Genomic DNA, 22,907 nt, shown 5'->3' on the forward strand with positions numbered 1-22,907 from the left:
ATAAAAAAAAAAAAGCAATGCAAGTGAGTTTTAAAAACAAAAACAAATCAATGAGAAAAGGCATAAACATGAGCAAGCCAAGTAAGCTGGTAATATCTAATTACACAAAAAGAAGTACAGGAATTGACAATAAATGGATTAAAAGTACAGGAATTGACAATAAATGGATTTAACAGGACAAAAAACAAAAGAACAAGAAGATTTTATGAGAACTCGAATAAAAAAATGTTAAGAAAAATGAAAAAGAAAATGAATCTTAAATTCTAGCCAACCCAATGACACGACTAAAAGGTTGATGTCTTCTCCCAAGTGCAGGAGTGTCGAAGTAATAAATAACCCGGCAAGACCGGGGTCGAACCACAAGGAGGTTAATTGTACAAATTATAAATAACAATAATACAACAATAACAATAATAACAACAATAATAATAACAATAACAATAATAATAATAATAATAATAATAATAATAATAATAATAATAATAATAATAATAATAGTAGTAGTAGTAGTAGTAATAATAGTAGTAATAATAATAATAATAAAGAAAGAGAAGAAGAAGAAGATGATGAGAACTTCGAGATGGAAAATTAATGTAAGGATTAAACAATAATAATAACAAATGTCAAGGTTAGAGGTTCCACTAATGGTATATCAAACAAGTATAGTATAAACTCTTATTATTGAAATGGAAACCACACACAAAGGAGGTTCCAATCAGATTATATATTGTTAACATGATTACATTAGTCATCTTATTCAATTAATGCTAATACTTGTAAATCTCGTCAAGCATTCATGATTATAACTTATGTTAACAACAAATCAAGTTCCTTTCATAGCTCAGGTGTCGGTTATACCATACATTATGGGCTATGAAAGTGCCAAGCATTTGTTGTACCAAGTGTTATACAACATAAATCAAGATTAGTCATTTAACAAGCAAAGTATTAAAGAGTGAACAAGATAACAAATATAAAACATGTTAGTATCAAACATTAAAGTCCATATTAAGTTTACATTATACTTATTCTTACACCATTAGTGTAACCTTTTCACCTTGACATAACTAACTTAGCTAGACATAATGAAAGAAAGCAAAATAGATAAACAAAATAAGAACATAAAAGTTAACTAAGTAAAGGAAAGGAAATAAAAAGCATAAACTTAATATTAATGAAAGCAAAGCATAAACATTACAAAAAATACAAAGAGAGAAAGGAAAAGCATGATCTTGATCTGGAAACCAAGATGCCTAAATGCATGGCAAATGCCTCCTTTTATAGGCCAAAATTGGGAACTATTGATTTGATGACTAATTGATAAGTGGGTGGCAAACTTTTGACTTGGTGACAATCCTTATCTTCTCTTGTCTGCCCAAAACGTCATTGATAACGTCAAAATTGGAGCCAGTTGTAAACATGAAAGTTGTAGGCAATTGTCTCAGCTTTCTTGTGTAAAAACTTCAGCTCATTTGGACTTCTAGAACTCCAGATATGGCCAAAATACCGAACAGTGCTCGGGCTGGAAGACAGATTCGAGCTTCTTTGTTGTTGCTACAATTTGGACTTGATAATGGCCTTTCTAGATCTTGGGCTTCATATAAAAGTTGTAGGCCTATGTCTTACCTTTCCATCCATATAAATTGGACCTAAATCTGAGATCTGTAGCTCCAGATATGACCTAATTATCGAACAGTGTTCCGGTTTAGATTGCACCGACATCTCTTTTCTAAGTTTGACCATCTCTTTATCCTTGCAATTTAAGTTCTTCAAGTCATCAATCAATCCTTTCATTTATGTGATAGGCCTGCATTAAAAATAGACATTTACCACAAATTATAGGTATCTTATATTATTAGATACATTATTATAAAACATATTTTAGTTAAGGAGTTATTGATATTTCAAGTGCAAAATGATGATATAAAACCATGATAAAAATGCACTTTTAAGTATTAATCACCCAACACAAAAAAGAATAAAAATAAAATAAATAATAACTTGAGCAAACTTGAGCGAGCATATCAAACTTATAATTCAAATCATGATACCAAGATAATTTAATAAAAAAAATAAAAAAAATAACAAAGCTAATTTTTTAATAAATTCAATGAAGAAGAATGAAATCAAAAAGAAAAAAATCAATTAATAAAAAGGATAAAAAAATAAATACCACCAAATTGAACAAGTCCACCAAACTCCACGACTCGGATTATGCGAATGAGAATTTGATAAAAAGAAAACAAAAAAGAAGCACAAATCTCAAATGTTGAAGGATAAAATAAATTTTATTTTTTTTAAAGATAATCCAGAAAACTTGAGTAAACTCGGATTAACTTATTAAATCTGCAATATAGGGATGTTGTCAGGATAGCTGAAAATAAATGAAATCAAATAAAATCATGAAGTCCAATTAAAAACAAAACACCAATTAAAAAAAAACATAATGTGAAATAATAAAATTAAAAAAAAAATCAGTGTAAAAAATCTAAAAAAAAAAAGAACAATGCTAACACAAGTTAAGTTTTTGAATTTACAACTTGGTTCACGAAACTGAGTTCACTCTATTGAGAAAAAACATTAAGGCCAATTTTCAATAACACTTATGCTGATTGATAAAATTAAAAAATATCAATTTTATAAAATAAAAAAAAATAAAGATTAAATTAAATATTAAAAAAAACGAGAGAACATTTTATATTTTTGAATTAAAGAATGAAATTGAAAAAATAATTCACAAAAGAATAAAAAACCGGTTAAAAGAATGAGAACTATATTCAAAAAATAAATAAAAGAACAATCTATTATTATTATTTTTTAATTAAATAATAAAATTAAAAATAATTTAATTTTTGAAAAGGATTAAAAAAAAATTAACAAGGAATTGGATTCTAAATGAAAATACAATTAGGGACAATACTATATTGAAATGGCTAACGTGAATTTTAGGGATAAAAAAAAGAAGAAAAGATTAAAAAAGAAGAAGTGTGGTTGATGATAGACCATCTTGAATGCCCCACGTGGAAGAGAAGGACACCCCATATTGAAAAACACCGTGGAAAATCGAATCTGGCCACCGGTCAAGGCAGCATGCACCACCAAAGTGTGACGCCCTCCCTCACTCTCTGCCATGTGAAGCACATATGCTAGCCAAACCTCCATTGCCTATTAACTACAACCCTTATATTTTTCTTTAAAATCCAATTTAATTTCTGAATCTCTAATTCTTTTAAATCAACAAAATTCAAACATGTTTTTACAAATTGAACATCAACCGAGTGTAAGACCTTTCTCTTGACATTGAAGATCTTTATATCCAGGCAATTAAAATAAATAATTAATTCAGTTCCTAAAAAAACCTTGGGAGAATCAAATTAAAAAAGAAAGAATAGGCACTAAAAATTAAAAAAAAAAAAGAAAAAAGTATTTTTCTTAACCATGCAACCTAGCCTCGAAATATTTCTCTGACACCGCGAGGTACTTATCCGTAGATAAACAAAACGAAAAGCCTATATTCCTATAATTGCAATGTCAAAGAGCTAAATAAAAAATAAAAAATAAAAAGAAATTGAAGGATAAAAAAAAAATACTGGAGAATATTACTGTAATACACAGTGTTTACCGAGGAGGTGTACAGTAATTCCTCCATCAGTTTCAAGTTTTAGTATTCCTGTAATGTAATGCTTGATAGTAGGATATCTAGAAATGAGAGTTGTTCAAAGAAAAGGTGAAGCCCATCGATTCTCTCTTGTTTATGCTTTTAGTCCAGAGGGGCTCCAGCCCATATAAGCTTTACATGTCTAGATATGAGGATTGTTCTTAAAAAACCTTCTACTCTCGAAGATGAAGCAACCCAGCCCTAATAACGTTGTCTAATCCTATATTAATTAAAACTAAGATACAAACACCACTGTTTTTTTTTTTTTTTACATACATGTTATATTAATTAAAAATAGGAGAATTATCATCCTCCTCCTCTTTAATTTCCTCTCTTTAAGCATACAGGAGAATGGTTTAAGCTCTCTGAATTTTTGTTGCACAAATAGCTAAAACAAAGGCTAGAACAATACCCCTAAAGCTTGTAATGGATTATTGCTGAAGGTGTTCATCTTTGTTTAAAGGCTTCAAGGAGTTCTATCTGTGTGCAGAGTATCTATGCTGATCAAAGTTTAGGGGAAGACATCTTTTCCTCTCTTTAATCACTCTCATTATTACATATATTGTCATTCGGACGGGAGAAAAACAAGCCATTCTGTTTTCACATGTAATGAACTCTTTTTTTTACTTGGATTTCTTGCGGATACCATAAACAGTAAAGAAGAGCTTGAAAGTTTTGGTCATGAAGTAACTATATCTTCAACTTCATTCCCTCCACAAATAAATGAAAACACTGGGGCTAAATGGGCTCCTTCCAATGCAGAAGGTAATCAAAAGTTCCCCTGTTTCAGTAGCAATTTGCATGCATATCAAAAGTGCTTCTCCTGTTTGCTCAATCCATGAAATCTTTTTTATATGCTTCTTGACACAGTTTGTAACTTTTCCAAGGGTAGATGGGTTGACAGCAGGTGGCCTTTGTATTCCGGTAAGAAGTGCAGACGTTGGTTGTCAGGAATGTGGACTGACAACCCGAACGGATATTTCTTACAAGGGATATCGGTGGCAGCCAGAAAATTGTACCATGCCAGAGTTTGAGCGGACTGCTTTCTTGAGAAGGTAGGCTTGTCTGGCTATTTTAATCATATATAAATTCTCGATCAGTTTCGTCGGACAAGTTCATATGCGGTTTTGCATCTGTACAAGTTCCTAACCATAGTTTTCGAGCAAGTACTCGCTGAAATATTTGTCATTGATATCAGATACTTACAATTGAATTTATCCACTTATACCCTTCAATAGCCGGCTGTTTAGAAACGACTTCTAATGTTCAATTCTCTAAATACGTCTGTTACCTTTCAGAATGCAGCACAAAACAATTGCTTTCATAGGAGATTCAATAGGAAGGCAGCAATTCCAATCTTTGATGTGCATGGCCACTGGAGGAGAAGACAGTTCTGAAGTTGAAATGTTGGTGAAGAATATGGACTTGTCAACTTCCTGAAGCAACTCGGCCTAATGACTTTGCTTACAGGTTCACAAACACCAACACCACCATTCTATATTACTGGTCATCAAGCCTTTCAGATTTAGAGCCCTTAAATAAGGCGAATCCAGACTCCAAATTGCAATGCGTTTGGGCCGTCCGCCAGCTTTCATGAGCAATTCCTCCATCAGTTGGATGTTTTAGTTATCAATACAGGAAATCATTGGAGCAAAGGAAAGTTCAAGAAAAATCGGTGGCTGATTTACATAAATGGAAAGGTTAATGAAGATAGAAATCTAGCAAGAATCCCAGTTGCCAAGAACTTTACAGTTCATAGCATTGTTTGCCTTGATTCACAAACTTCCATGCACCCTCGACTTAAAGTTTTCTTCAGGACTATTTCTCCGCGGCATTTGATCAGTAATGGAGAACGGAATACTGGAGGAAACTGTGAGAACACTGTACCATTGACTAGAGGGAGTGAAGTTTTGCAAGAAGGGTCAAGTGATGGAGAAGTTGAAAGTGCTGTCAATGGTACGAGAGTGAAAATCTTGGACATGACTGCTCTCTCGGAATTGAGAGACGAAGGTCACATAGCCCGTTACAATATGAAGGAAAATAAAGGTAGAAAGGACTGCCTGCATTGGTGTTTTCCTGGAATCCCAGACACATGGAACCAGCTTCTTGTTGAACAAATCTAGTTTTAATGCAATCTTAAATACATCCTAAATCCTATCTCTTAGTTGCAAGATAACAAAATCATTAATTTATGTAGATTTTGTATTCTAGGAGTTGGGAGTTCCAGCTATATGTTCATATAATTTTATGTTCGGAGAATGTAATCATGCATACAACTTCTCAATTGAAAGCTGAAAGAATGGTAGCAGGTGGTATGCCACAATTGAAACCTTTTTCTTTATTCTTGCTGTTCAAACTTCACGTTCTAGCGTGTGTTGCCATTGACAATATCTCTTCGTTAATTTATAACAATTTTTCATATTTTTAAAATATTTTTGTTTCATTGCAAATGGAATGTCATCATCGTCAATATACAAAGCACTAGCAGTAGCCCGAAACCTATTTCGACGACAATGGTATACTGAAGCTAGTTCTATGTATTAAAAATGATTCTTCTTCTTCTTCTTCTTCCAACTTGGAAGTTGCCAAATTGTACCACGACAACAAGGATAAAAGGCTAAATGATATTTAATATGTAAACAAACTCATCAATTGTGTTGTGTATGGTCCCACACCATGTGATGGTGGGACCATCACATTAAATTTCATGTGATGGCTGTTTCTTAGTGTTAATATAAATATGGTCTGGGTACTGTAGCTATAAGATTGAAATTAGAAGAGAGGAGAAGAAAATTAAGAGAGAAAAAAAGAAGAAGAGGCAGCAGAGTAGCCTGTGCTCTTTCTTTGATTTCTAGCTCGTTCACCGTTGGATCGGGCTGATATTTTGACAGAAGCTTCTAGGCACGTTGATCTTCATTATTAACGGTTGGATCGAATATTGGTGGTGTGTAAGCTGACCGTTTTGACAGAAAACGGGGCTGTCAGTTTTGTGAGTTTTTCTCAAATAATTCTCCTTTAATCTTGTTGTAATCCAAGAATAAGTTGTTCTTGATGATATATATGTTGTATCCCTTAGTTGAATCTGAGGAATAATGATTGTGAACCCATTATTTGTTGATAGTGGAAGTTTTTAGGTGAACTACGGTCCCGTGGTTTTTCTCACATCGAGTTTTCCATGTTAAAAATCTTGGTGTTGATTTTGTGATTATTTGCATTATTTTTCATCATTATTTGATTCTGTTTTACTGCACAAAGAGAGAAAGAATTGGGACTTGTGAATTGTAATTGTATTCCGCTGAATTGATCCGGGTAAATTGGTGTCCGGTTGTTTCGAGTTTTCCCAACAAAGTGGTATTAGAGCACTGGTTGTGTAGATTGAATTTCTTGTGCAGTTAAAATGGAAAAGAAAGATTCGGACATGATAAAGCTTACTTCCTCAAATTATTTTCTATGGAAAACAATGATGGAGGATCACTTATATTGCAATGATTTGGCTTTGCTGATTGAATGTAAAGGAATAAAACCTGATGATATGGATGATGCAAAATGGAATGGGCTAAATAGAAATGCTACTGCTAATGTTAGAAAATGGGTATCTTCTAAGTCCATTAATCATATTTCTCAAGAACATGATTGTTATATAGTTTGGAAGATGTTGGAAGAAACATTTGCTAAGGAGAGTGCACAAAACAAGGTTTTTGTAATTAGAGACCTTGTGAATTTGAAGTATAGAGATGGTGAAGATGCTTCAGTGTATATAAATGTATTCCAAGGGTTCTTGAATCAGTTTTCATTGATGAATCTAGAGTTAGCTGATGAAATGCAAGCACTAATCCTACTGAGTTCATTGCCGGATAGTTGGGAGACTTTGGTGGTGTCACTTAGCAATTCTACTTCGAATGGGAAGATCATTTTGAAAATAGTGAAGGATTGTATCCTCAATAAAGAGAAGATGAGGAAAGGCATAAGCTCTTCTGAGTCTCATGCACTTGTTACAGAAAGTCGAGGGAGAAGTCTAAACAGGTTCTCTCACAGCAAGCAAGATAGAGAATCCAGCAATAGAAAAGGCAAATGGAAGCCAAGAGGAAGATCTCAGTCAAGAAAGGGTTTTAAGTGCTATTATTGTGACAAGCCTGAGCATATGCAAAAGGATTGCAGAAAGTATAAAAGAGATAAAAAGGGTAAAGATGAAGACAAGAATGAAGAGAATGATACAACTGCAGTTGTATTTGATGGTGATGTTGCCATTGTTTGTGATGATAGTTGTGTTAATCTTGCATGTCAGGATACCACCTGGGTTGCAGATTCAGCAGCTTCTTACCATGTTACACCCCGACGTGATTTTTACACATCCTACACTGCTGGTGACTTTGGTCAAGTTAGGATGGGAAATCAAGGGATGGCTAGTGTTGTGGGTATTGGAGACATTTGGTTGGAAACCAATACTGGGTGCAAGTTGCTACTCAAAGATGTTAGGCATGTGCCTGATATGCACTTACACTTGATCTCTACAGGTACTCTTGATGAAAAAGGCTATCACAATTACTTTGGAGATGATAAATGGAAGCTCTCCAGAAATTCCCTGATTGTTGCTAAAGGGAGGAAGATGGGTCTCTACATGTCACAAGCCAAGGTGATCAAAGAAGAGGTGAATGCAATTGAAGATTGCTCTACTGATCTATGGTATAAGCGATTTGGACATTTGAGTGAGAAAGGTCTTGGCATTCTTGCCAAGAAGAACTACCTTCCATTAAAAGGTATGAACTTGAACACATGTACTCATTGTTTAGTTGGCAAACAACACAGAGTTGCATTTCAAAGATCACCTTCACATAAAAGATCACATGTTCTTGATTTAGTTCATACTGATGTTTGCTCTATGATTGACAAGTCTCTTGGAGGTGCATTGTACTTTGTTAGTTATTGATGATCACTCCAGGAAAATTTGGGCCACTTGTTTGAAATCCAAAGATCAGGTGCTTGATGTCTTTAAGGATTTCCGTGCCAGAGTTGAAAGAGAAACTAGTAGAAAGCTCAAATGTGTTCGAGCTGACAATGGTGGTGAATACAGGGGTCCTTTTGAGAAGTATTGCAGGGAACATGGTATCAAATTGGAGAAGACAGTTCCTAAGACTCCACAGCAGAATGGAGTGGCTGAGAGAATAAACAGAACCATTGTTGAAAGAATTAGATGTATGCTCTCTCATGCAAAGCTGTCCAAGTCCTTTTAGGGTGAGGAAATGAAGACTGCAGTTGCCATGATCAACCTTTCTCCATCAGTTCCTCTTGAATTTGATGTTCCAGATAGAGTTTAGAAAGGAAAAGATGTTTCTTATGCACACTTAAGAGTGTTTGGATGCAGGGCATTTGTACATGTTCCTAGAGATGAAAGGTCTAAGCTTGACAGCAAGACAAAACAATGTATTTTCTTAGGCTCTGAAGATGATGAGTTTGGCTATAGGTTGTGGGATCCAAAGGAGAAGAAAATTGTGAGAAGCAGAGATGTTATCTTCTTTGAAGATCAAACCATTAAAGACTTTGAATAGAAAGAGAAAACAGAGTCTACTGTTTTTATTCCAACTAATTCAACTCCAAGACCTGCTCCACAGTTACCTTTGATGCTTGCTAATCATGGGGGAGACTTACAAAATGATGATAATGGTGGTTCTCTTATTGAGCCATTAGTTGGTGATCCTGAAGCAGCTAATAATGATGTTGATGTTATTCCTGAACAGGTTATGCGGGAAGCTCCAGATGAGCCACAATTGAGAAGGTCAACTAGACCTCGCTAACCTTCCACCAGATATTCTCCTCATGAGTATGTATTGGTCACTGATGGAGGAGAGCCATAATGCTTTGATGAAGCTATGTCACATGAGAAGAAAAGTGAGTGGTTGAAAGCAATGCAAGAAGAGATGAAATCCCTGCATGAAAACCATACCTTTGAGTTAGTGAAGCTTCCTAAAGGTAAGAGAGCACTCAAGAACAAATGGTGTTCAGGTTGAAAATTGATGAACATTGCTCACAGCCAAGGTACAAGGCAAGATTGGTTGTGAAAGGCTTCAGTCAGAAGAAGGGTATTGATTTTAAAGAAATCTTTTCACCAGTGGTCAAGATATCTTCAATCCGAGTTGTGCTTGGCTTAGCTGCTAGTTTGAATCTTGAAGTAGAACAACTTGATGTGAAAACTGCTTTCCTCCATGGTGATTTGGATGAGGAGATCTACATGGAGCAGCCTGAAGGGTTTGAAGCAAAAGGTGAAGAGCAGCTAGTTTGTAAGTTGAAAAGGAGCTTATATGGGTTAAAGCAAGCTCCAAGACAATGGTATAAGAAGTTTGATTCTTTTATGGTGGATCATGGTTATGACAAGACCACTTCTGATCATTGTGTATTTATGAAAAGGTTTCCAGATGGAAACTTTATTATTATCTTGTTGTATGTGGATGATATGTTGATTGTTGGCCATGATACTAAGAAGATTCAGATGTTGAAGGAAGAGTTGAGCAAGTCTTTTGCAATGAAAGACTTGGGACCAGCAAAATAGATTCTTGGTATGAAGATCACACGTGACAGGAAGAAGGGAAAACTTTGGCTATCTCAGGAGAGATATGTTCAAAAGGTACTTGAGAGATTCAACATGAGCAACTCCAAACCTGTTTGTTCTCCACTTGCAAGCCACTTTAAACTAAGTTCTAAGCAGTGTCCTTCAAGTGATAAAGAAAAAGATGAGATGAAAAAGGTTCCTTATACATTCGCAGTTGGTAGCTTGATATATGTCATGGTTTGCACAAGGCCGGATATAGCTCATGCAATTGGTGTGGTTAGTCGATTCCTCTCCAATCCTTGTAAAGAACACTGGTCAGCAGTGAAATGGATACTCAGGTATCTTAGAGGTACTTCTAGTTTCAGCTTATGTTTTGGTAATGATAAACCTGTGTTGGATGGATACACAGATACAGATATGGCTGGTGATGTTGATTCTAGAAAGTCCACATCAGGATACTTGATGAAGTTTGCAAGGGGAGCAGTCTTATGGCAATCAAGGTTGCAAAAATGTGTTGCATTATCCACTACAGAGGCCAAATATATTGCTCTTACTGAAGGGGGCAAAGAGTTGTTATGGATGAAGAAGTTCTTGCATGAACTTGGCCTAGTTCAAGAGAACTTTGTGTTGCATTGTGATAGTCAAAGTGCAAGCCATCTCAGTAAGCATCCTACTTTTCACTCTCGATCAAAGCACATTGAAGTTAGATATCAATGGATTCGAGATGCTACGGAGATGAAGTCATTCATTGTTGAGAAGATCCATACTGATGACAATGTGTCAGACATGATGACCAAACCTCTACCGAGAGAGAAGTTTGAGTTTTGCAAAAAGGAAGCAGGCTTGTCAGAGCCTCCTAAATTAAATTTTACATATTGATCGCCGGTATGACGAATTCCTTACATGGTGTGTGAGGGAGAGATTTGTTGTGTATGGTCCCACACCATGTGATGGTGGGACCATCACATTAAATTTCATGTGATGGCTGTCTCTTAGTGTTAATATGAATATGGTGCGGGTACTATAGCTATGAGATTGAAATTAGAAGAGAGGAGAAGAAAATTAAGAGAGAAAAAGAGAAGAAGAGGCAGCAGAGCAACCTGTGCTCTTTCTTCGATTTCTAGCTCGTTCACCGTTGGATCGGGCTGAGATTTTGACAGAAACTTCTAGGCATGTTGATCTTCATTCTGAACGGTTGGATCGAAGATTGGTGGTGTGGAAGCTGACCGTTTTGACAGAAAACGGGGCTGTCAGTTTTGTGAGTTTTTCTCAAATAATTCTCCTTTAATCTTGTTGTAATCCAAGAATAAGTTGTTCTTGATGATATATATGTTGTATCCCTTAGTTGAATCTCAGGAATAATAATTGTGAACCCATTATTTGTTGATAGTGGAAGTTTTTAGGTGAACTACGGTTCCGTGGTTTTTCTCACATCGGGTTTTCCACGTTAAAAATCTTGGTGTTGATTTTGTGATTATTTGCATTATTTTTCATCATTGTTTGATTCTGTTTTACTGCACAAAGAGGGAAAGAATTGAGACTTGTGAATTGTAATTATATTCCGCTGAATTAATCTGGATAAATTAGTATCCGGTTGTTCCGAGTTTTCCCAACAAATTAGAAATAAATAAATATATGAGATGAAAAATAGCTTGTTGCACTAACAAGGAGCCAAGTGTTATTCACTGGTTCAAAATTAGGCCTTCTAGTTCACGTTGTTTTCTTGGTGATAGACTAATGAATGGACTGAATCTTCTGATTGCAAATACATTTTTTATATAATAAGGATATTCTTGAATTAACGTGGGCGAGACTATTCTTTCTTTCTTTTTATAATAATTTTAAAGACACAATATTCCCATATCATTTTGGTGCATTTACAAAAAAATAATCATATTTCAAGGTGTTAATTTTAAGATTTGAACTCTAAAAATTAAAAAAGAAAAAAAAACCCCTTTTGCATGGTAAGTTAACCCCTTGAACAAATTAAGTGGCGAGGGAAGGAAACTATATGCAAAACCTTGTTAAATGAAAACCTTATGTTGGATCACTTGCCCAAATCTCACATCATTAATTAAAAAAATATTGCTGCAGCTAGGGATGGTGATTACATCTGATATCATAACGATTGTTTTTTAAAATATATTTTGTTTAAAAATATATTAAAATAATTTTTTTAATTTTATTTTTAATATTAATATATTAAATATTAAAAAATATTAATTTAAAATAATTTTTTTAAAATACAAAAACAAAAAAACACTTAAATAAATAGGGTGGTGATTGTTTCGGTTTTTTTAATGCCAGCCTTAATGAAAAGGACTAATTTAGTTTAGTTTCTTTGGTTGGAATTAGTTAGTCTATACTCTCCATTCAATCCAATTTGAGACGATATATATGAAGAAAATCAATGAGAAAAAAATATTTTTAATTTAGAAAAGCCAAAGAAGTTTAAGTCACAACAAGTTAGTCGTAGGACATACACTACAAGTCAGTCTTGCATTTACAACCAATAAAAATGACAAATGTATTTAGTGGTTGTAAAATATAGCTTTCACATGTATTTTGTATTTTATTAAAAGAAAATATGTGATAAATATTACACTTCTAGAAAAATATATTTTTTTTATAGAAAAAATATAGATAAAATTTAATCTTGATTGATTTAATGGTCGATTTAAAATTTAATTACCTAATTAATCTGAACTTAACTCATAATTTTATAAAATAAAATAGATTAAGTAACCCGAGTTTTTAATATAGAGTTTTTAACTTGGTTCGTTAGAGTTTTTTTTATCTTATATTTAATCCATGTCAATTTAAAATCTAAATTAGTTGAATTTTAAATTAATTAATTAGAACAATCTTATATTTATTTTTTATTCTTTCATTGTTAAAAATAAATTCTGTCCCCCTCTTTCTCTGTTTTGTAATAAAGAAAAAAACACATTTTTTAAAAGTGTAATATTTATAACATGTTTACTTTTAATTACATATAAAATACATATGAAAACTATAGTTTACCACAACTAGATATATTAGATAATCACGCTGGTCGTGCATAGAGTACATGCGGTGAAGTTGTTGTGCATGATTGATTTGATGCTCCTGTAATCCATGCATGGCTTCTTTAGTTATACTAGATTATTATTGTTTTTTAACAATATTAGTTTGAAAAATATTTTCTTATTACTTTGTTAACGTGGGAAAAAACTCGGAGTCTTCTCTGACCTTTCTCTATTAATCCGTTCATGTCCTTTCCTCTCCCTCTCACCTCCTATTATTTATTATATTAAAGAAAAACTCACGCGCACACAGTCACTGAGATCGCCGCGATTCACAAAATGACATAACACTCCCTAATTTTTTAACGCAACATAATAGGCCAAAACCATAATCTCTCTCTCTCTTCTTTGCGTCTGGTTGGGGGCTTCTCTCCCTCTGCATTTGAAGTTCAGTTTGGCAGATCTGTGAATGCCAAAAGTTTTGCCATTTTTATAGGAAGAAGGAATACAATTGCAGAAGAGAAAGGACGAGAAGTGAAGAGAGGAGAAGGAGGCTTTAATATTGTACTCTCTCTGCGCGTGTCATTATATCATCAGGTTCGTTCTTGTTTTTTCTTTTTTATTTGCTTTCTGTCCTTCAATTCCTTGCTGTAATGCAAATCTTACCTTCAAATGTTCTTGGGTTTTCTTGTTTTGACAATTAGAATTCTGGGTCGTTCGTTTTTCAGTACATGGACACGTAAAGTTTCAGTTTGTGTTTTTTTAATAATGCCTGTTGGATGGAGTTGTGGACCTTGATTCATGACTTCTTTTCTGGGAATTAACATGGTAATCAAAGTGTAATTATTTGGACTCAAATGGTTTTTTTTTAGTTTGAAAATTTCTGGTGATAGTAAATGAGCTTGTTTTTAGTCTTTGAGTGGACGATCTATGAAAATTTATAGTCAAATCTTAGAGCAAGTAATTGATATTTAGCAAAGAGATAATGAAATGTACTTGCTCAACTTGTTTTTGATTAATAAGACCCGGGTGGAAAGTCATATAGCTAAAAACTGTGTGCGATGGCATAGCTCTTAAGGTGGCCTGTCTAAAACATACAACATAGGAGAACGAATGACCATAACCATCCTTTATTTATTTATTTTTTCTTGCCTTGCAGCTGAAGCCTCTTGAAGGTCGAATATACTGTGTAAGGGTATCCTAAGGTGGATTTTTCCTGAACTTCTTCGCGGTTGCTGATTTTTAACCTACCACATGGAATGCTTGTAATGCATTGAAACCTGCCCTTTGTTGTGTAGTAGAGATGAAAGGAGCAAATTTTTATAGATTGAGGGGAAGACACTTTTCTGCTACTCTGCTCTTCCTTACTTTTACAACCTTTTTTTTCTGGACGTGGGAAAAGAATCCTTTTGCTACTACTTTGTGGTCAGCGCAAGAGCAGTTTAATTTTCATACTTCAGGTTCGCTTCCCATTTCACTGTTCACATGGATATATACACGTACTTGTTTGTGTGTGTGTGTGGTGTGGGCGAGGATGTGTAAAGAGAGCATAAATTCCTAATTGTATGACCTTGCAACGTAATTGTTTGATTACTTTATTTTTTGAATTTTTCTGAAGATAGGAACTCTATAATGAAGATGAGGTATCAGAGAACTTCTAGATGGGTGTAGACTTGGTCTCTCCTTTCTGCTAAAAATCTTGAAGGGTACATGGTTGGTAGCTAGGATGTTTACTTTGACCTTATTGCTCTAGTTGTGTTTGGTCCCTGTCTAGTATTTCTCATTTTTCTGAAGTGCTTATATAACTGAAAATACCACATAACAGAATATAACAGAGTAAAGATTTTGATAGATAGTTTTTGCTTTAACATCCCAGAGAAGTTCTTCTCTGAACAACCTTGCAAGGTTCATTCTGCATTTTCTTACTTGCTAGAAAATTGCCAAAACCCTCAATCAAATTTGTAAGAACACTTACATTCTGTATGATTTAAATTTACAGAGATCGCATTTCATCTACATTTATATGGACATGACTCAAGTTAACTGTGGCACGGATAAGGTTCATTACCATAAAACTCCTGAAAGTGCCCTTTTGCAGTATCTTTTCTTGATTATTTATAAGGAGGCGTCAAGGATGATTTTGGCCTAGATATACTTTCGTGGTAGGATGAGGATGTAGGTAGTTAAATGAGGTGAAATTTAACCACGGAAAATTTTAATGTCAGGCAAACTCTTACAATGCCTTTTGGAATCTGGAAGATGTTTGCCCTAGAACTTCCTGAAACAGAGAAGTGCCTCTGAATGTTTATTGCATTCAGAGTGCAATGTTTTTGCTGGAATCATCCTTGTTTCAGAAAGGAAGGATGGAAAGCCCTTGTGGAGGTGTGTTGTGTTTACAGCTGTATGGAACAGAGCTCCAGATCTTTTGAAGGGCATTCTATTGAGGCAATTGTTATGGGATAACATTTTTCTAGTTCTTATGGGTAATGCTTAAAGGGATTGTCTGCTTAGGTAATATTCAGTGGGTTGGAAGATCTGTTGTCTTAATTTTTCTTTCTTTCTTGCTGTGTCTAGGTGGATGCCTTATTGCCTTCCTTTTTAACCATTTGTTTTGTCTTTATATATCTTTTTTTCTCCAAAAAAATTAAGATCCTTGGACTGGATGGTGCCAAGTAGAATAAATAAGTGACTGGAATAGTATAAGGCCTATTCTATTGATATTTTTGCCTTTGGCGCTGGGATTGGAATAGATAAGTGATCAGATGATAAGCTTTGTTTTGGGGCATAAGAAGAATGGCTTCTAAACCAAGTGTAGTTTATTTATATTATATATTTTGCTGGTTGAGTTAATTTTTATTTTTGCTGTGATGAGTGTTCATCAAATTCTTGTGTACAGCAAATAAATCATGATGTCGCTTAACTTTATTTCACGGTTATCAGCTGACTTACTCTCTTTTCTCTTGTTTTGGCTCAGAGTTTGTTGTTGATACCCTCAAAGGCTCCTCTTCTGATTCTTTGACCCCAAACAAGCATGTTGAGGAAACAGATACTGATTCTACAAGCTCAGGAGAATCACAAATACCAGAAAAAGAATTTGACGCCTCAAATTTTACCAACTCATTTGCTCCTCAATTGGAAGATAGGGATGCAGATAGGACACCGTCTTCTAAGATAGAAGGTAGAATCCTTTTCATTTACAGCCATAGAACATTATTTTAATAAATCTAGGAACTCTGGGCTTTCCATTCTATAATCAGAGTGTACTTGTATTCTTTGGAACTTAAACAGATGATTGAAATGCTTGTTCAACTTGTTGATTTGGCTCAGTTAGAATGAGAAATATGCATAACTTTTTTGGGGACCATTTCCTTATCGTTTTGGGTGCTTTCTTAAATAGTACGAGGGTGGTGCTCTTTGTTTTTGTTCCACAGTTAACTCATTATATTATTGGCTGTACTTTCCTCTGAACTTTGTTGTACGAACATTAGAGATGCCTTTTGTCTAAATTCATTGGTTCAACTACCTTGCTTTTCATTAACACTACTTGCCTACTGCTTGTGGCATTTTTTCCATGTTCAATGTAACAAATATTTAGTTCAGTTTTCATGACCTAGAACATTACATGAAAATGCATGACTTACTGTGTCCTCAATGTCCTTGCTATCACGGTTTCTTGTAACGATCACTTGCCAGCTACAACTATGGTTTGCATTTGTACTTTGTTGGTTCTAGTTAAGTTATAAGCTATAATCAACGTCAGACAACAATTGTATTCAACATGGGAACAATAATATGTGACAGTGGAATCTTTTCTTTTTGATGACAGAAGAATATTACATTACAAAGAAGCAAATGAGGATACCAAGACAGAGTGACCTATAGGGTCACAAACACATGTATCCGGGGTTTGGCTGCCATAATCATTAATTAGCCAAAGCCAAACTTGGGTTTCACAGTATGCTTAAGATAGGACACTGGGATCCAAGCAGCACCGAGTTTATTACTTTTCACGCCGCTCATTTTGCTTTTTGTTGTTGTTAGAGTGACAATTACATGTTTTCCTCTTTAGTATTGTGCCAGGCCAAGATATGATGGCAGGAAATTGAAATAAAAACAGGAAGGAATGAAAATATGGATCAACTACACTTATCTTCTTTGCCAGTGGGTTATAGATTTGTACTATGATGGACACCATGGCTTACCACATAACTAAGTAGGGTGATTTAGTATGAGGGTTAAACTAGGAGACTTTTCCTTGTTCTGCTAAAGTGCAAGGAACATCCTTATATTACAGCAATAATTATAGAAATCAAAAGCATTGCCGGGCAGTGTAAACTTGAAAATTGAGAACGTTACAGTTGGGGTAATGGTAATTACTTGAGGAGTCTGAATGTGTGGCCTGCGTTATTTAGTTACATTGTCCTGCTAAAGATGATAGAAAAATCAATGGCAGTAAAAATTTGAAAGCTTAAAACAACACCTGTTGACTAGGTAACTTCAGACGAAGTTTCAAGTCTCCTATTTGTTTATGAAAACTATAAATCTGTTGCTAATCTTTGTGCACCAGTTACAAGTTATGCATGCACCAAGGTCTTATGACTGGTTGAATTTTAAGGATGCTGTCATCTTTGCAGGCTGCAATTATTCCAAGGGTAGATGGGTTGCAGAAAGCAGGCGGCCTTTGTATTCTGGGTTTGAATGTAAGCAGTGGTTATCTGAAATGTGGGCGTGTAGACTAACCCAGCGAACAGATTTTTCCTTTGAAGGATATCGTTGGCAGCCAGATAACTGCAACATGCTGGAGTTTGAGAAATCTGCTTTCTTGAGAAGGTCAGTTTCATTTTCTCTTGTTTTGATTCTGAAAGGACAACATATGCTCTTGTTCTCCAAACCACCAAACAAAGACGTCTTTTGTTCAGTTCCCTGATTATTATTGCATTCCAGGATGCAGGACAAAACAATTGCATTTATAGGAGATTCATTAGGCAGGCAGCAATTCCAATCTTTGATGTGCATGGCCACTGGTGGAGAATGGAGGGCAGATGTTGAAGATGTGGGCAAAGAATATGGTCTTTTTAAACCTCGTGGAGCCATTCGTCCTAATGGCTGGGCTTATCGGTTTTCAAACACCAATACCACCATTTTGTATTACTGGTCATCAACCCTTGCTGACTTGGAACCTTTGAACATCACTGACAAAGCCACAGATGTTGCTATGCATTTGGATCGTGTGCCAGCCTTCATGAGGCAATTCCTCCATCAGTTTGATGTGTTAGTTCTTAATACAGGACATCATTGGAACAGAGGGAAGATTACAGCGAACCATTGGGTGATGTATGTAAACGGGAAACCCCTTAAAGATAGACGACTCATGGCAGTTGGGAATGCCAAGAATCTTACAGTGCATAGTGTTGCCAGGTGGCTTGATTCACAACTCCCTTCTCATCCCCGACTTAGGGCATTCTTCAGGACCATCTCACCAAGGCATTTCCGCAACGGAGACTGGAACACCGGGGGTAATTGTGACAACACCACTCCCTTTACCGGAGGGAGCGAAGTGTCACAGGATGAATCAAGTGATCCAGTTATTGCGGCTGCTGTTAAAGGTACAAACATCACTCTTCTGGATATCACTGCTCTCTCTGATCTAAGAGATGAGGGTCACATCTCAAGGTATAGTGTTAAGGCAACAGCAGGCGTAAATGATTGCTTGCATTGGTGCTTGCCTGGCATTCCAGACACATGGAATGAACTTCTTGCTGCACAGATTTAGACACAGCCACTCCAATTAAGACAAAGATGGACAAATGCAGAGACCAATAAGAGACTTTTTATGATCTAATACATTTTTTTTTGACACGGCGATTTTGTGACAACTATCTTATTGATTAGAAGGGGACAGGTGAAGCATCTAAGCTAGTCCCATCCCAGTTCTCATATTCACGTAGGATGGGATCTTTTGTAGCCTGAATCAACACAGCAGTTGCTAGATAAGCCTGGCAAAGCTCGAAGAAATAGTTTTCAACCCGAAGTTCTGGAGCTTAACGTGTTCCGAGGATGTTGTATGTAAATTCACGATTCTCAATACAGGAAAATATTTATTCAGCCTCCCAATTTGTGTTTCAACCATGTAGCTATAGTGGTTATGCAAGTTATCATACGCACCTGCGAGACTTTTCTGTAATCCTTCATTTCACCATTTATAGCAATTGACATCGCAGGTATACTCGTATTAAACATGTTTTAACTATTGAATTCAGTTCAACAATTTTTAAATCTGAATTAGTTGTGTCAAGTAACAGAAAATAATTTTTAACATGCTCTTTTTTTAAAGTTTTTTTTTTCACTTAAAAAAACAAATATTTTTCATAAAAAATCAAAATAATAATTTGCAAGTGATAGTTTCATTATAGAGTATTATTTTTATCTCATTGTATTGCTCATGTTCTTCATTTGAAAAATAGTGGGAAATTGTATTATAAAAAAATATTGCAGATTTTAGTTGTGGTTATTGTTTTGAATTCATAGCAATTAAATTAGTAATAATACATGTTTTTGTAATGGATATATATATATATATATATGATAACAACACTTTTAAGAGTTAGAAATCATAAGAAACAATCCTTTCTAGACAAAAAGAAAATAAATAAAACAAATAACAAGAGTCAATTCTCATAAATCAAAATGAAAAACAATAAAATTAAAAATAAATAAATAAATAAATAAAATACTAGAAAACAACACTTTAAAAAAACTAAATGAAGTTTGTTAAAATAAATTATAAGAGATGAAATTGAAAAATAATTTCAATAAAAAAAGTAAGAATAATTACAAATAACAATAAAAATCATATTTAATATAAAAATAAAGTGTCAAAAAATTAAAGTCAAAGACAAATTAATTAGATAAAGAATTCAAAATCAAATATATCACAATTAAAAGAATAAGTATCAAATCTAATATAAAAATTAAGTTTAAAAGGATTAATTTAAAAAAACAAATTAATTCAATAAGTAATTTAAAGTTAAATACATTGTAATCAAGAAAACCTAATTTGACTTACCAAATAAACAGATAAACTTTCTTGTTTTTTTTTTTTTTAATAACTTGCACGGTTTGTTAGAAGAAGAAGAAGGTAGGGAAAAACCCTAACCGGTGCGCCTCCGCATGCTGTCTCGGCACCCGCGTTTTGTTATCATAAAGGAGACGGTGAAGTGCATCGAACCCGCCCAGCATCAAACTTACAAGCCGAAGCTTCATTTTCCTGCCCATTGTGGGAGAAGAAAGACTACCAATCGATGAACAGTGTAATGTTCTTCTCCATATCCGGCTGGAATTTGAACTTGGAGGACGCTGCGTCGTCCGATTAATTAAAAAATTGGGCTCACCTATATTTTCAAAAATGGGCCAAGCATGTTTGGGCTCTTTTTTTGGTCCAGATGCATGGCCCAATTATCTTGGACCTAGCTAGCATCTGGCGTGTTGTCCTTGGATTCTTTGAACGATCTTAGCGTTGAAGGGCTATGAACTGGAAAATGTTGACGGATGGGATGACAAAGTGACTCATTTTAATAGCTATAGAAAGCAACATTTGTACATTGAACTTGCTTGCTAGATACTTGAAGGCTAAAACTAATTCAAGTCATCGGAAAATGACTGGTTCATTGTCCTCGAAACCCTTCCTCTCATCAGCCGTCACTCCATTCTCTCTTTTCCCACGCTAAATCTTTGATTTTGAGAATCCATGCTATATTTGTCAAACTTGTTAATTAATTTGAAGTGAAAGAAGATGGCTAGATAATCTGCATGTAGATAGAGCATTGATGCTAGCCTACCAAGCGCGTAATGGGAGAGGCATGTAATTTAGCAGAAGTACGTGCCTTTCCACGTACTTGAACTTTCGAAGCTCGATTTCATGCTTTGTTGAAACTTGGCTTTGGTTAAAAGAGCATGATTTCTCATTTTCTCGGGTGTGAGATTCATGAGAGGCTCAGAAAGTATGAGAGGACTAGACAATGAAGATAACTTTGCTCCATTCCCAGATTTTCAATCCATTTTCTTGAGGATTTGTACACCTGCACACAACGAAGAGATGTTCACGGAACAGGAAAAATAAAAATAAAAATAAAAATGACGAACTCAATCAATACAAAAAGGAGGAGTAATTTGTTCAACGCCCCCACCATATCATTTTCCATTTCTGTTCGAGAGAATCTCAAAGTCTTCTGTGAATAAAAGAGGAGACCGAGTTTACCAGCCGAAGTCAAGACTACAGGAGCAATGCATTGAACAAGAAACATCTATATGTTCTGTCACCCCACTTGCATTCTGTTGATTTTTATTACTCTTCTCCTTGTATTTATGTTCCTGCATGCCCGACAACAATTCATTATTTTAAGAAAATTATATTAATTCTAGAATTTATACTTTTTCACATGATGTCCTTTTTTTTATTCCCCTAATGTTAAGGATGACTTTATACTTGTTTTTACGTAGTCAAATTATTTGGTGTCCATCTAAATTCTAAGCAGGGCATCAATACATGAACCACTGCATTTACAATAACTTGTTTTCTTGCGGCCTCCTCTTCAATTTGGAAATGATGGAGTCTAAACTTGCTTATCAATTAGACTAGTCCCCCTAGGCTCTTACTACCTCCTCCTCCTCATTATTATTATTATGATCTTCCCACCTTATCAAGTGACTTTATGTGCCTAAACTAGCTAATTAATTTCTAATATATTGTAATATGAAATTTTATTTCACAATTTAAAACATCATCCTACAAGATATAAAATTATAGTTTTTAAACTTAATTTAGAGTCAACTAGAGATAATTTTTAGGTTTCAGGTTAAATGGGTTAACTAGAGTAATTTCCGATCAATCTAATTTTTTTTATTTTATAAAAAAATTAAAATAATATTATTTTTAAAAAATAAAAAAAATAATTTGTTTTAACTAAATTTTTCCCCAGCTGAATGAGTCACAAGTCAACCTGTGTTTTTGACAAAGCTACTCCAAGTCAATTATCCTCCTATTTGTTTATTGAAATCCAGCACAACTTAATATATAATTAAGTAGAAAATTATAGGGGATGGATATTTTCAAGTGAAAGATTGCATTATTCATCCTCTCACACGTAAATGAATTGTGCAATTTTTTTTCTATTTTTGATAAGGAAAATAATATATAAATATATTTTTCATACTAGTATTTTATACAAATTGATATGTCAATTAATTAGCAGTAAAATATGGGTTTTATAAATAATAAATAATAAATAGTTGATATTTATTAAATGAAAAATTACCCTAACTGTTTTAGAGTTTAGTTATTTTTTTTTACTTTATTTTATTTTGAAAACATTACAATTTACATTTGGTAATTTAATTAACTGTAAAATATCTATGCTCATTGTGGAAACAAAAATGAAATCCGAATTCAATGTACTTAGAAGACCACAAATAGTCTCCTCCCCACCAAGTGAAAAGTAGTAAAAAGAAAGCAGCAATGCCTGTTATTGTCACTGCCACCAAAGGAAACAGGTTTAGATTCAAAGTTTGCTATCAAACTCATTTCAAACTTACAAGTTTTGATACATCGTCATACATGTTTTTATTTTTTATTTTTGCAAAACCCCCCAGATCACACCATACCATTTCACTTTCTATTACTTTTTTTCTTTTTTATGAATCT

The 22,907-nt window shown here is 34.3% G+C and overlaps 1 protein-coding gene and 1 pseudogene across 2 annotated transcripts; both read left to right on the plus strand.

Moving 5' to 3' along the window:
• Window positions 1-505: 505 nt before the first annotated feature.
• Window positions 506-5,781, plus strand: LOC105124683 (protein trichome birefringence-like 14; annotated as a pseudogene).
• Window positions 5,782-13,503: 7,722 nt separating this feature from the next.
• LOC105124555 (protein trichome birefringence-like 14) lies at window positions 13,504-19,321 on the plus strand. 2 transcript variants are annotated; one of them, XM_011024622.1, is made up of 6 exons: window positions 13,504-13,804; window positions 14,367-14,412; window positions 14,509-14,667; window positions 16,182-16,385; window positions 17,842-18,037; window positions 18,152-19,321. In XM_011024622.1, exons 3-6 carry the CDS (start codon window positions 14,511-14,513, stop codon window positions 18,978-18,980), a joined length of 1,386 nt encoding a protein of 461 aa, XP_011022924.1. In that variant the 5' UTR covers window positions 13,504-13,804; window positions 14,367-14,412; window positions 14,509-14,510; the 3' UTR covers window positions 18,981-19,321. The 2 variants fall into 2 exon arrangements, with proteins under 2 accessions (XP_011022924.1, XP_011022923.1); XM_011024621.1 differs by having other exon boundaries at window positions 14,367-14,667.
• The last annotated feature ends 3,586 nt before the right edge of the window (window positions 19,322-22,907 follow it).

The sequence above is a fragment of the Populus euphratica genome, unplaced genomic scaffold (assembly GCF_000495115.2).
Source record: "Populus euphratica unplaced genomic scaffold, PopEup_1.0 scaffold35.1, whole genome shotgun sequence".
In the NCBI taxonomy this organism is placed as follows: Eukaryota; Viridiplantae; Streptophyta; class Magnoliopsida; order Malpighiales; family Salicaceae; genus Populus; species Populus euphratica.